The sequence below is a fragment of the Entelurus aequoreus genome, linkage group LG23 (genome assembly GCF_033978785.1).
Source record: "Entelurus aequoreus isolate RoL-2023_Sb linkage group LG23, RoL_Eaeq_v1.1, whole genome shotgun sequence".
NCBI classification, from domain to species: domain Eukaryota; kingdom Metazoa; phylum Chordata; class Actinopteri; order Syngnathiformes; family Syngnathidae; genus Entelurus; species Entelurus aequoreus.
This window is the reverse complement of record NC_084753.1, coordinates 43,235,140-43,248,335: the sequence shown is the minus strand read 5'-3', so window position 1 is coordinate 43,248,335 and position 13,196 is coordinate 43,235,140. Positions and strand designations below refer to the sequence as shown.

General features: G+C 39.3%; 1 protein-coding gene across 4 annotated transcripts in view; it reads left to right on the top strand.

Moving 5' to 3' along the window:
* prkd1 (protein kinase D1) overlaps positions 1–13,196 on the top strand; it is a 53,557-nt gene that overhangs the window by 16,021 nt on the left and 24,340 nt on the right. For all 4 annotated transcript variants that reach the window (XM_062034781.1, XM_062034783.1, XM_062034782.1 and 1 more), the window contains 11 exons: positions 24–155; positions 227–396; positions 469–492; positions 573–771; positions 871–939; positions 1,442–1,634; positions 1,785–1,908; positions 3,452–3,529; positions 3,693–3,860; positions 6,233–6,344; positions 11,249–11,301. In XM_062034781.1, coding sequence (XP_061890765.1) covers positions 24–155; positions 227–396; positions 469–492; positions 573–771; positions 871–939; positions 1,442–1,634; positions 1,785–1,908; positions 3,452–3,529; positions 3,693–3,860; positions 6,233–6,344; positions 11,249–11,301 — 1,322 coding nt within the window. The remainder of the gene's footprint in view (positions 1–23; positions 156–226; positions 397–468; positions 493–572; positions 772–870; positions 940–1,441; positions 1,635–1,784; positions 1,909–3,451; positions 3,530–3,692; positions 3,861–6,232; positions 6,345–11,248; positions 11,302–13,196) is intronic.

Here is a 13,196-nt window from a genome sequence, read left to right as displayed (position 1 = left end):
TGTATCATGTGTCACTCGTGCAGCTTCGACCACGGTGGAGGACTTCCAGATCCGCCCTCATTGCCTATTCGTGCACTCGTACCGCGCGCCAAATTTCTGCGACCACTGTGGCGAGATGCTGTGGGGGTTGGTGCGGCAGGGCCTCAAATGTGAAGGTGTGAACTCTTCTTCTTCGTCCCCGTCGTCTCCCGTAAGGACGCTCGCTGACTCGGCGCGTTCTCTGCAGGCTGCGGACTGAACTACCACAAGCGGTGTGCCTTCAAAATCCCAAACAACTGCAGCGGCGTGAGGAGGCGGCGCCCGTCCAACGTCTCGCTGACAGCCGGGATGGTCGTCATGCCCCGGCCCCTATCCGCCGAGCCCTCTCCCCCCCACTACAGCGACGACGCTTTGCTGGTGCGTACGTTGAAGTGCTTTGAAGTGTGTTAAAGTGTTAGCGTTAGCATGACTTCTTCTCTGGCTTTGCAGTCGCCCGTCAGTCCCAACATGGAGGTAAAATGATAACACATTTCCTTCACACTGTTGCGTCGCCATGACACCACCACCTCTGACTCCGCCTCTGCTCGCCACAGAAGGACTACTTCCCCGGCCGAGAGCGGCGCTCCAGCTCGCAGTCGTACATTGGCCGGCCCATCGAGTTGGACAAGCTGCTGCTGTCCAAAGTGAAAGTCCCTCACACCTTCCTCATCCACTCCTACACCCGACCCACCGTCTGCCAGCACTGCAAAAAGCTGCTCAAGGGCCTCTTCAGGCAGGGCCTGCAGTGCAAAGGTGAGTCCGGCAGTTCATGTCCCACCTCATGTACATGTTCCTCATCGTGTCCCTCAACACACGCAGAGAAAGTCATCTTCTTCTTCTTCTTCTGGTCAGATTGTAAGTTGAACTGCCACAAACGCTGTGCTGCCAAGGTGCCGAACAACTGTCTGGGCGAAAACGGAGGCAAGTTCTGGAGTTCTGGAGTTCACCTAACCTTGGTCCCGCAAAAACAAAAAAGGGACACACACAGACGCCCGATGTGCATACTTGCCAACCTGGAGACCTTCGAATTCGGGAGATTGGGGCGGGTTGAGGTGGGCGGGGCGGGGTTTGGTGGTAGCGGGGGTGTATATTGTAGCCCGGAAGAGTTAGGGATGCAGGGGATTCTGGGTATTTGTTCTGTTGTGTTTATGTTGTGTTACGGTGCGGATGTTCTCCCGAAATGTGTTTGTCATTCTTGTTTGGTGTGGCTGTTGACCAAGTATGTCTTGCAGTCACTTACGTGTGTGTGCAGAAGCCGCATACAACATGTGTACGCCCTAAATATTGTTGTCTGGGGTAAAATCGGGAGAAATTCGGGAGAATAATCTCCCCGGGAGGTTTTCGGGAGGGGCACTGAAATCCGGGAGTCTCCCGGAAAAATCGGGAGGGTTGGCAAGTATGCCGATGTGGTTTCCACCTACAGAGCTGCTGAGCCCGGGGGCGGACTTCGACCCGGGCACGTTGGAGGGTTGCCTCGATGAGCACGACCAAGGCGGCGGCCTTCTGGACGACATGGACGAAATGTTGATGTCTGAAGGAAGTCTCCTGGAGGCAGGGGCGGGTGACCTCAACGAACTGCAGGACCCTGATCTGGATGAGTCCAACCGGGCCATCAGGTACCCAGAAGTGCCCTGTAATATAACGTGGGTGTGGTTGTTGACTACATGCGAAACATTTGAGTCCAGCCAAGTGTGTTAGTTCAACAATGGGACCCGGGATTGAGGCCTGATCTTTCGGCTTCTGCTTTACCTCACCCCCCCCTGCAGCCCGTCCACCAGTAACAACATCCCCCTGATGCGGGTGGTGCAGTCGGTCAAACACACCAAGAGGAAGAACAGCAGCGTGATGAAGGAGGGCTGGATGGTCCACTTCACCAGCAAAGACACCTTGGTACTCCACACCAGCATGTAGCATAGATTATAGCATATAGCATGTAGCGTAGTTTATAGCATATACCTGGTAGCCTGTAGCACGGAGCATAGCTGTTAGCATTTATCACGTTAGATGTGACTTGTAGCATGTCACATGTAACATAGATTACATTATGTAGCATGTAGCATGTGGTATAGCCTATATAATGTTGCATGTAAAATAGTTTACAGCATGTAGCATAGCTTATAGCATGTAACATGTAGCATAGATTTTAGCATGTAGCATAGCTTAAAGCATGTGCCATGTAGCGTATAACAGTTCTTTTAGCAAGTAGCATAGCTTATAGCATGTGGTTTGTAACATGGCTTATAGCACGTAGCATAGCTAATAGCGTGTAACATGTAGCATAGATTATAGCCTTTAGCATAGTTTATAGCATGTAGCGTAATTTTATGTAGCATTGAGCATAGCTGTTAGCATGTATCATGTCAGATGCGATGTATCATAGCTTATAGCATGTTACATGTAGCATAGATTTTAGCATGTAGCATAGCTTAAAGCATGTGTCATGTAGCATATAACAGTTCTTATAGCAAGTAGCATAACTTGTAGCATGTGGCATGTAACAGATTATAGCACGTAGCATGGCATGTAGCATGTAACATAGTTTATAGCATGTGACATAGCTTATAGCATGTGTGGCATGTAGCATAGCTTATAGCATGTAGCATATATTTTAGCATGTAGCATAGCGTAAAGCATGTGTCGTGTAGCATATAACAGTTCTTATAGCAAGTAGCATAACTTATAGCATGTGGTATGTAACACAGATTATAGCACATAGCATGGCATGTAGCATGTAACATAGTTTATAGCATGTGACATAGCTTATAGCATGTGGCATGTACCATAGCTTATAGCATGTAACATAGATTTTAGCATGTAGCATGGCGTAAAGCATGTGTCATGTAGCATATAACAGTTCTTATAGCAAGTAACATAACTTGTAGCATGTGGTATGTAACATAGATTATAGCATGTAGCATATATTTTAGCATGTAGCATAGCTTAAAGCATGTGTCATGTAGCATATAACAGTTCTTATAGCAAGTAGCATAACTTGTAGCATGTGGTATGTAACATAGTTTATAGCATGTGACATAGCTTATAGCATGTGGCATGTAGCATAGTTTATAGCATGTAGCATAGATTTTAGCATGTAGCATAGCGTAAAACATGTGTCATGTAGCATATAACAGTACTTATAGCAAGTAGCATAACTTATAGCATGTGGTATGTAACATAGATTATAGCACGTAGCATGGCATGTAGCATGTAAACATAGTTTATAGCATGTAGCATATATTTTAGCATGTAGCATAGCGTAAAGCATGTGTCATTTAGCATATAACAGTTCTTACAGCAAGTAGCATAACTTGTAGCATGTGGTATGTAACATAGATTATAGCACGTAGCATGGCATGTAGCATGTAAACATAGTTTATAGCATGTAGCATAGCTTGTAGCATGTAGCTTAACAGTAGCATTTGTTTGGTTTCAGAGGAAGAGACACTACTGGCGCCTGGACAGTAAATGCATCACGTTGTACCAGAACGACACCGGAAGTAAATATTACAAGGTAGCGTTTGCTTTAGCATCTCGCTTTAGCATCTTGCTTTAGCATCTTGCTTTAGCATCGTGCTTTAGCATCGTGCTTTAGCATCTTGTCCTCCAGCGTCTAAGACACCAGCTGGTCGACAAAAGAGGAGAAAAGCGCGTCCAATAAAGTTTCTTCCCTGCAGGAGATCCCGTTGGCAGAGATCTTGTCCCTGGAACCCGCCCAGACGCTAACGCCGCTACCTGACGGCGCCAACCCGCACTGCTTCGAGATCGCCTCCACCTCGCTGGTGTACTACGTGGGCGAGAACCTGCAGAGGGACGACTCCGCCAGGCCGAACACCAACGTGCTGGTGACCCCAGAACCTAAAATATGTTGTTGCTACCTCCGCATTTGTCAACCGCTTTAGCATCGCTAGCATGCTAATGTAAGATAGCATGCTATCTTTGTTTTAAGCTCATTTTAAAAGCATACACCCGAACCATATCTTTGGTTACATTGTTCATGCTAATGTTAGCATGTTAGCAGGCTGACAGCAGCGGTTTAACTGGCTACCATGCTAATGTTGGCATGTTAGCAGGCTGACGTCAGCAGCGTTTTAACTGGTTACCATGCTAATGTTAGCATGTTAGCAGGCTGACGTCAGCAGCGGTTTAACTGGTTACCATGCTAATGTTAGCATGTTAGCAGGCTGACGTCAGCAGCGTTTTAACTGGTTACCATGCTAATGTTAGCATGTTAGCAGGCTGACGTCAGCAGCGGTTTAACTGGTTACCATGCTAATGTTAGCATGTTAGCAGGCTGACGTCAGCAGCGGTTTAACTGGTTACCATGCTAATGTTAGCATGTTAGCAGGCTGACGTCAGCAGCCTTTTAACTGGCTACCATGCTAATGTTAGCATGTTAGCAGCCTGACGTCAGCAGCGTTTTAGCTGGTCACCATGCTAATGTTAGCATGTTAGCAGCCTGACGTCAGCAGCGTTTTAACTGGTTACCATGCTAATGTTAGCGTGTTAGCAGGCTGACGTCAGCAGCGGTTTAACTGGTTACCATGCTAATGTTAGCATGTTAGCAGGCTGACGTCAGCAGCCTTTTAACTGGCTACCATGCTAATGTTAGCATGTTAGCAGGCTGACGTCAGCAGCGTTTTAGCTGGTCACCATGCTAATGTTAGCATGTTAGCAGGCTGACGTCAGCAGCCTTTTAACTGACTACCATGCTAATGTTAGTATGTTAGCAGGCTGACGTCAGCAGCGGTTTAACTGGTCACCATGCTAATGTTAGCATGTTAGCAGCCTGACGTCAGCAGCGTTTTAGCTGGTCACCATGCTAATGTTAGCATGTTAGCAGGCTGACGTCAGCAGCGTTTTAACTGGCTACCATGCCAATGTTAGCATGTTAGCCGGCTGACTTTAGCAGCGGTTTAACTGGTTACCATGCTAATGTTAGCATGTTAGCAGGCTGACGTCAGCAGCGTTTTAACTGGTTACCATGCTAATGTTAGCGTGTTCGCAGGCTGACGTCAGCAGCGGTTTAACTGGCTACCATGCTAATGTTATCATGTTAGCAGCCTGACGTCAGCAGCATTTTAGCTGGTTACCATGCTAATGTTAGCATGCTAGCAGGCTGACGTCAGCAGCGTTTTAACTGGTTACCATGCTAATGTTAGCATGTTAGCAGGCTGACGTCAGCAGCGGTTTAACTGGCTGCCATGCTAATGTTAGCATGTTAGCAGGCTGACGTCAGCAGCGGTTTAACTGGTTACCATGCTAATGTTAGCATGTTAGCAGGCTGACGTCAGCAGCGGTTTAACTGGTTACCATGCTAATGTTAGCATGTTAGCAGGCTGATGCAGTAGCCTTTTAACTGACTACCATGCTAATGTTAGCATGTTAGCAGGCTGACATCAGCAGCGGTTTAACTGGTTACCATGATAATGTTAGCATGTTAGCAGGCTGACGTCAGCAGCGTCTTAGCTGGTTACCATGCTAATGTTAGCGTGTTAGCAGGCTGACGTCAGCATGCTAGCCTTTTTAGCTTATTTTTCTTGTGGACACCTGATAGTCCTATATTTTCTTACTTGACGCTATCTGGCTGGCGTGCTAACTGTTAGCATTTTTTTGATCCATCAAGCAGCGAGTTTAGCATGCTAATGTTAGCTTTTTAGCAGGCTGATGTCAGCAGCGTTTTAACTGGCTACCATGCTAATGTTAGCATGTTAGCCGGCTGACGTCAGCAGCGTTTTAGCTGGTTACCATGCTAATGTTAGCATGTTAGCAGGCTGATGCAGTAGCCTTTTAACTGACTACCATGCTAATGTTAGTATGTTAGCAGGCTGACGTCAGCAGCGGTTTAACTGGCTACCATGCTAATGTTAGCATGTTAGCCGGCTGACGTCAGCAACGTTTTAGCTGGTTACCATGCTAATGTTAGCATGTTAGCAGGCTGATGCAGTAGCCTTTTAACTGACTACCATGCTAATGTTAGCATGTTAGCAGGCTGACGTCAGCAGCGTTTTAACTGGTTACCATGCTAATGTTAGCGTGTTAGCAGGCGGACGACAGCATGCTAGCATTGTTAGCTTATTTTTCTCGTGGACACCTGGTAGTCCTATATTCTCTTACTTGACGCTATCTGGCTAGCGTGCTAACTGTTAGCATTTGTTTTGGATCCACCAAGCAAGGAGTTTAGCATGCTAATGTTAGCATCTTGTGGGCGTGGCAGGTGAGCGGCGCAGGTCAGGACGTGTCTCGGATGTGGGAGATGGCCATCCAACATGCGCTCATGCCCGCCGTCTCCACCGGGGTCTCCCAGGGTTGCCGTGGTGACGGACACAGTGAGTACACATGCGGCGTGGCCAAGAGGATGGGAGTCTGTACGCCACTTTGTCCTTTTGCTTAGTCGTCCTTAGTCTGTACGCCACTTTGTCCTTTTGCTTAGTCGTCCTTACTCTGTACGCCACTTTGTCCTTTTGCTTAGTCGTCCTTAGTCTGTACGCCACTTTGTCCTTTTGCTTAGTCGTCCTTAGTCTGTACGCCACTTTGTCCTTTTGCTTAGTCGTCCTTAGTCTGTACGCCACTTTGTCCTTTTGCTTAGTCGTCCTTAGTCTGTACGCCACTTTGTCCTTTTGCTTAGTCGTCCTTAGTCTGTACGCCACTTTGTCCTTTTGCTTAGTCGTCCTTAGTCTGTACGCCACTTTGTCCTTTTGCTTAGTCGTCCTTAGTCTGTACGCCACTTTGTCCTTTTGCTTAGTCGTCCTTAGTCTGTACGCCACTTTGTCCTTTTGCTTAGTCGTCCTTAGTCTGTATGCCACTTTGTCCTTTTGCTTAGTCGTCCTTAGTCTGTACGCCACTTTGTCCTTTTGCTTAGTCGTCCTTAGTCTGTACGCCACTTTGTCCTTTTGCTTAGTCGTCCTTAGTCTGTACGCCACTTTGTCCTTTTGCTTAGTCGTCCTTAGTCTGTACGCCACTTTGTCCTTTTGCTTAGTCGTCCTTAGTCTGTACGCCACTTTGTCCTTTTGCTTAGTCGTCCTTAGTCTGTACGCCACTTTGTCCTTTTGCTTAGTCGTCCTTAGTCTGTACGCCACTTTGTCCTTTTGCTTAGTCGTCCTTAGTCTGTACGCCACTTTGTCCTTTTGCTTAGTCGTCCTTAGTCTGTACGCCACTTTGTCCTTTTGCTTAGTCGTCCTTAGTCTGTACGCCACTTTGTCCTTTTGCTTAGTCGTCCTTAGTCTGTACGCCACTTTGTCCTTTTGCTTAGTCGTCCTTAGTCTGTACGCCACTTTGTCCTTTTGCTTAGTCGTCCTTAGTCTGTACGCCACTTTGTCCTTTTGCTTAGTCGTCCTTAGTCTGTACGCCACTTTGTCCTTTTGCTTAGTCGTCCTTAGTCTGTACGCCACTTTGTCCTTTTGCTTAGTCGTCCTTAGTCTGTACGCCACTTTGACCTTTTGCTTAGTCGTCCTTAGTCTGTACGCCACTTTGTCCTTTTGCTTAGTCGTCCTTAGTCTGTACGCCACTTTGTCCTTTTGCTTAGTCGTCCTTAGTCTGTACGCCACTTTATTTCTTCCTTCATCTCCTTCATGTTCCTCTAAATTGTCTCCATTCTAATTACTGCCAGGATTTATTTTCTCTTCTTTTCTTCTTCCATGACACCTTCTTCTTCTTTTATTACTCATCTGCTATTTGATTAGTTGTCTCCTTCTTTGTTTCCCTATTTGATTAGTTGTCTCCTTCTTTATTTACAGTATTAGATTAGTTGTCTCCTTCTTTATTTACAGTATTTGATTAGTTGTCTTCTTCTTTGTTTCCTTGTTTGATTAGTTGTCTCCTTCTTTATTTACAGTATTTGATTAGTTGTCTCCTCCTTTATTTCCTTATTTGATTAGTTGTCTCCTTTATTTCCTTATTTGATTAGTTGTCTCCTTCTTTGTTTCCTTATTTGATTAGTTGTCTCCTTCTTTATTTACAGTATTTGATTAGTTGCCTCCTTCTTTATTTCCTTGTTTGATTAGTGCTCTCCTTCTTTATTTCCTTATTTTATTAGTTGTCTCCTTCTTTATTTCCTTATTTGATTAGTTGTCTCCTTCTTTATTTCCTTATTTGATTAGTTGTCTCCTTCTTTATTTCATTATTTGATTAGTTGTCTCCTTCTTTATTTACAGTATTTGATTAGTTGTCTCCTTCTTTATTTACATTATTTGATTAGTTGTCTCCTTCTTTATTTAAAGTATTTGATTAGCTGTCTCCTTCTTTGTTTCCTTATTTGATTAGTTGTCTCCTTCTTTATTTCCTTGTTTGATTAGTTGTCTCCTTCTTTATTTAAAGTATTTGATTAGCTGTCTCCTTCTTTGTTTCCTTATTTGATTAGTTGTCTCCTTCTTTATTTCCTTGTTTGATTAGTTGTCTCCTTCTTTGTTTCCTTATTTGATTAGTTGTCTCCTTCTTTATTTACAGTATTTGATTAGTTGCCTCCTTCTTTATTTCCTTGTTTGATTAGTGCTCTCCTTCTTTATTTCCTTATTTTATTAGTTGTCTCCTTCTTTATTTCCTTATTTGATTAGTTGTCTCCTTTATTTTCTTATTTGATTAGTTGTCTCCTTCTTTATTTCCTTATTTGATTAGTTGTCTCCTTCTTTATTTCCTTATTTGATTAGTTGTCTCCTTCTTTATTTCCTTATTTTATTAGTTGTCTCCTTCTTTATTTCCTTTATTTGATTAGTTGTCTCCTTTATTTTCTTATTTGATTAGTTGTCTCCTTCTTTATTTCCTTATTTGATTAGTTGTCTCCTTCTTTATTTCCTTATTTGATTAGTTGTCTCCTTCTTTATTTAAAGTATTTGATTAGCTGTCTCCTTCTTTGTTTCCTTATTTGATTAGTTGTCTCCTTCTTTATTTCCTTGTTTGATTAGTTGTCTCCTTCTTTATTTACAGTAGTTGATTAGATGTCTCCTTCTTTGTTTCCTTATTTGATTAGTTGTCTCCTTCTTTATTTACAGTTTTTGTTTAGTTGCCTCCTTCTTTATTTCCTTGTTTGATTAGTGCTCTCCTTCTTTATTTACAGTATTTGATTAGTTGTCTCCTTCTTTATTTCCTTGTTTGATTAGTTGTCTCCTTCTTTATTTACAATATTTGATTAGTTGTCTCCTTCTTTATTTCCTTGTTTGATTAGTGCTCTACTTCTTTATTTCCTTATTTTATTAGTTGTCTCCTTCTTTATTTCCTTATTTGATTAGTTGTCTCCTTTATTTCCTTATTTGATTAGTTGTCTCCTTCTTTATTTCCTTATTTGATTAGTTGTCTCCTTCTTTATTTCCTTATTTGATTAGTTGTCTCCTTCTATATTTCCTTATTTGATTAGTTGTCTCCTTCTTTATTTAAAGTATTTGATTAGCTGTCTCCTTCTTTGTTTCCTTATTTGATTAGTTGTCTCCTTCTTTATTTCCTTGTTTGATTAGTTGTCTCCTTCTTTATTTACAGTATTTGTTTAGTTGCCTCCTTCTTTATTTCCTTGTTTGATTAGTGCTCTCCTTCTTTATTTACAGTATTTGATTAGTTGTCTCCTTCTTTGCTTCCTTATTTGATTAGTTGTCTCCTTCTTTATTTACAGTATTTGATTAGTTGTCTCCTTCTTTATTTCCTTGTTTGATTAGTGCTCTCCTTCTTTATTTACAGTATTTGATTAGTTGTCTCCTTCTTTGCTTCCTTATTTGATTAGTTGTCTCCTTCTTTATTTACAGTATTTGATTAGTTGTCTCCTTCTTTATTTCCTTGTTTGATTAGTGCTCTCCTTCTTTATTTCCTTATTTGATTAGTTGTCTCCTTTATTTCCTTATTTGATTAGTTGTCTCCTTCTTTATTTCCTTATTTGATTAGTTGTCTCCTTCTTTATTTCCTTATTTGATTAGTTGTCTCATTCTTTATTTCATATATTTCATTTGTTGTCTCCTTTATTCACAGTATTTGATTAGTTGTCTCCTTCTTTATTTACAGTATTTGATTAGTTGTTTCCTTCTTTATTTCCTTGTTTGATTAGTGCTCTCCTTCTTTATTTTATTATTTTATTAGCATAGCATAACATAACATATTATAACATAACATTGCATAGCATAGCATAACATAACATAACATAATATAACATAGCATGTTACGTTATGTTTTGCTATGTAATGCTATATTACGTTATGCTATGTTATGTTATGCTATGTTATGTTATGTTATGTTATGTTATGTTATGTTATGTTATGCAATGCAATGCAATGCTATGCTATGCTATGCTATGTTATGTTATGCTATGCTATGCTATGCTATGCAATGCTATGCTATGCTATGCTATGCTATGTTATGTTATGTTATGTTATGTTATGTTATGCTATGCTATGCTATGCTATGCAATGCTATGTTATGTTATGTTATGTTATGTTATGTTATGTTATGCTATGCTATGCTATGCTATGCTATGCTATGCTATGTTATGTTATGTTATGTTATGTTATGCTATGCTATGCTATGCTATGCTATGCTATGCTATGTTATGTTATGTTATGTTATGTTATGTTATGCTATGCTATGCTATGCTATGCTATGCTATGTTATGTTATGTTATGTTATGTTATGTTATGCTATGCTATGCTATGTTATGCTATGCTATGCTATGCTATGTTATGTTATGTTATGTTATGCAATGCAATGTTATGTTATGTTATGTTATGCTATTATATGTTATATGCTATGCAATGTTATGTTATGCTATGTTATAATATATATATATATATATATATATATATATATATATATATATATATATATATATATATATATATATATATATATATATATATATATATATATGTTAGCATAACATAACATTGCATAGCATAGCATAACATAGCATAACATAACATAGCATAACATAACATAGCATAACATAACATAACATAACATAGCATAGCATAGCATTGCATAGCATAACATAACATAGCACAGCATAGCATAGCATAGCATAACATAGCATAACATAACATAACGTAACATAGCATAGCATAACGTAATATAGCATTACATAGCATAGCATAATGTAACGTAGCATAACGTAATATAGCATTGCATAGCATAACATAACTTAGCGTAAGGTAGCATAATGCACTCATATCCTGCTCCCATGGTGTGGGGGGGCAGGTGTGCTATGATCTGCTGTGATATCATGTCAGAAGCACAGGTAATATCATGTCCTTTGTCTCCTCAGAGGACATCTCCCTCAGCTTCTCCGTGTCCAACCGACACATCCAGGAGAACGTGGTGAGTGCACACGCACACACACACACACACACACACACACACACACACACACACACACACACACACACACACACACACACATAAACACACCCACACACACACACACGCACACACACACACACACACACACACACACACACACACACACACGCACGCACACACACACACACACATAAACACACGCACACACAAACACACATAAAAACACGCACACACACACACACACACACGCACACACACACACACACACACACACGCACGCACGCACGCACGCACACACACACACACACACACACGCACACACACACGCACGCACACACGCACGCACACACGCACACACATACACACGCACACGCACGCACGCACGCACGCACACACACACACGCACACACCTGCGAGGCCAAGTGAGGAGGTGGTCTCCAAGGTGAGCACCTGGTCTATTATTGGGATTACTCACTCAGCCTGAGCGTTGCCATGGAGACGCCTGCTAATTATGCGGCGCAGGCTATAATAATAATACTAATAATAATACTAATATTGTACGTCTGTCCTCCCAGGCTGTCACACACACACACACACACACACACACTACTTGTCACACACCTTCACTCAGCTAACTAGTCCTACTCCACTACTTGGTCAGTGAGTTAGTTACCTAGTCACCTAGTTACCTAAACACACCCCAGCATCACTTTAAATTATAGTACATTAAGTTATACTAGTATATTATATTAAGATATATTACATTACAGACCACAGAACACTTTTCCACTTTGCATCAGTCCATCCGGGTGTTGTTGATAAATGGCCGTGGCTTTGCATAGTAGAGTTTTAACTTGCACTTACAGACGTTTATTGACCATTTACACAACGTGACAACTTCACAGTTTGTACATTATATTATGTTATATTACATGATATAATATTGTGTTATATTGTATTATAATATATATTTTATTAAACTATATCACGTGACATTACATTGTATTATATTATATTGTATATATTATATTATATTACGTTACTTTACATTACATTATATTAAGTCATATTATATTATATTATATAATATTGCGTTAGTTTACATTATATTATATTATATTATATTATATTTAATCGTATTATATTATATAATACATTATAATATATTATTTTTTATTTTAAATTAATATATAGGGACAAGTGGATGGATGGATGGACTATATTAAATTATATTATTATATTTCATAATATTATATTATATTACATTATATTATATTATATTTAATAGCATTATATTATAATATATTATATTTAATCGTATTATATTATGTAATACATTATAAAATATTATATTTTATTTTAAATTAATATATTATACCAAAAATAAATTGTATTATTATATTTTATATTATTATATAATTGTATATTATATTTAATCGTATTATATTATATAATACATTACAATATATTATTTTATTTTAAAATAATATATTAAATTATATTATTATATTTTATAATATTATATTATATTACAATATATTATATTATATTTCATAGTATTATATTATATTATATTATATTTAATCGTATTATATTATATAATACAATATAATATATTATATTTTATTTTATTTTAAATTAATATATTACACCATGTTAAATTATATTATTATATTTTATAATATTATATTATATTTAATAGTATTATATTATATTATATTAAATTATATTGAATTGTATTATGTTATATTATAATTTAATAAACTATATTTAATAGTATATTATTTTATATTATATTATATTTAATAGTATTATATTATATTATGTTATATTATATTATATTATATTTAATTGTATTATTATATTTTATAATATTATATTATATTTAATAGTATTATATTATACTATATTAA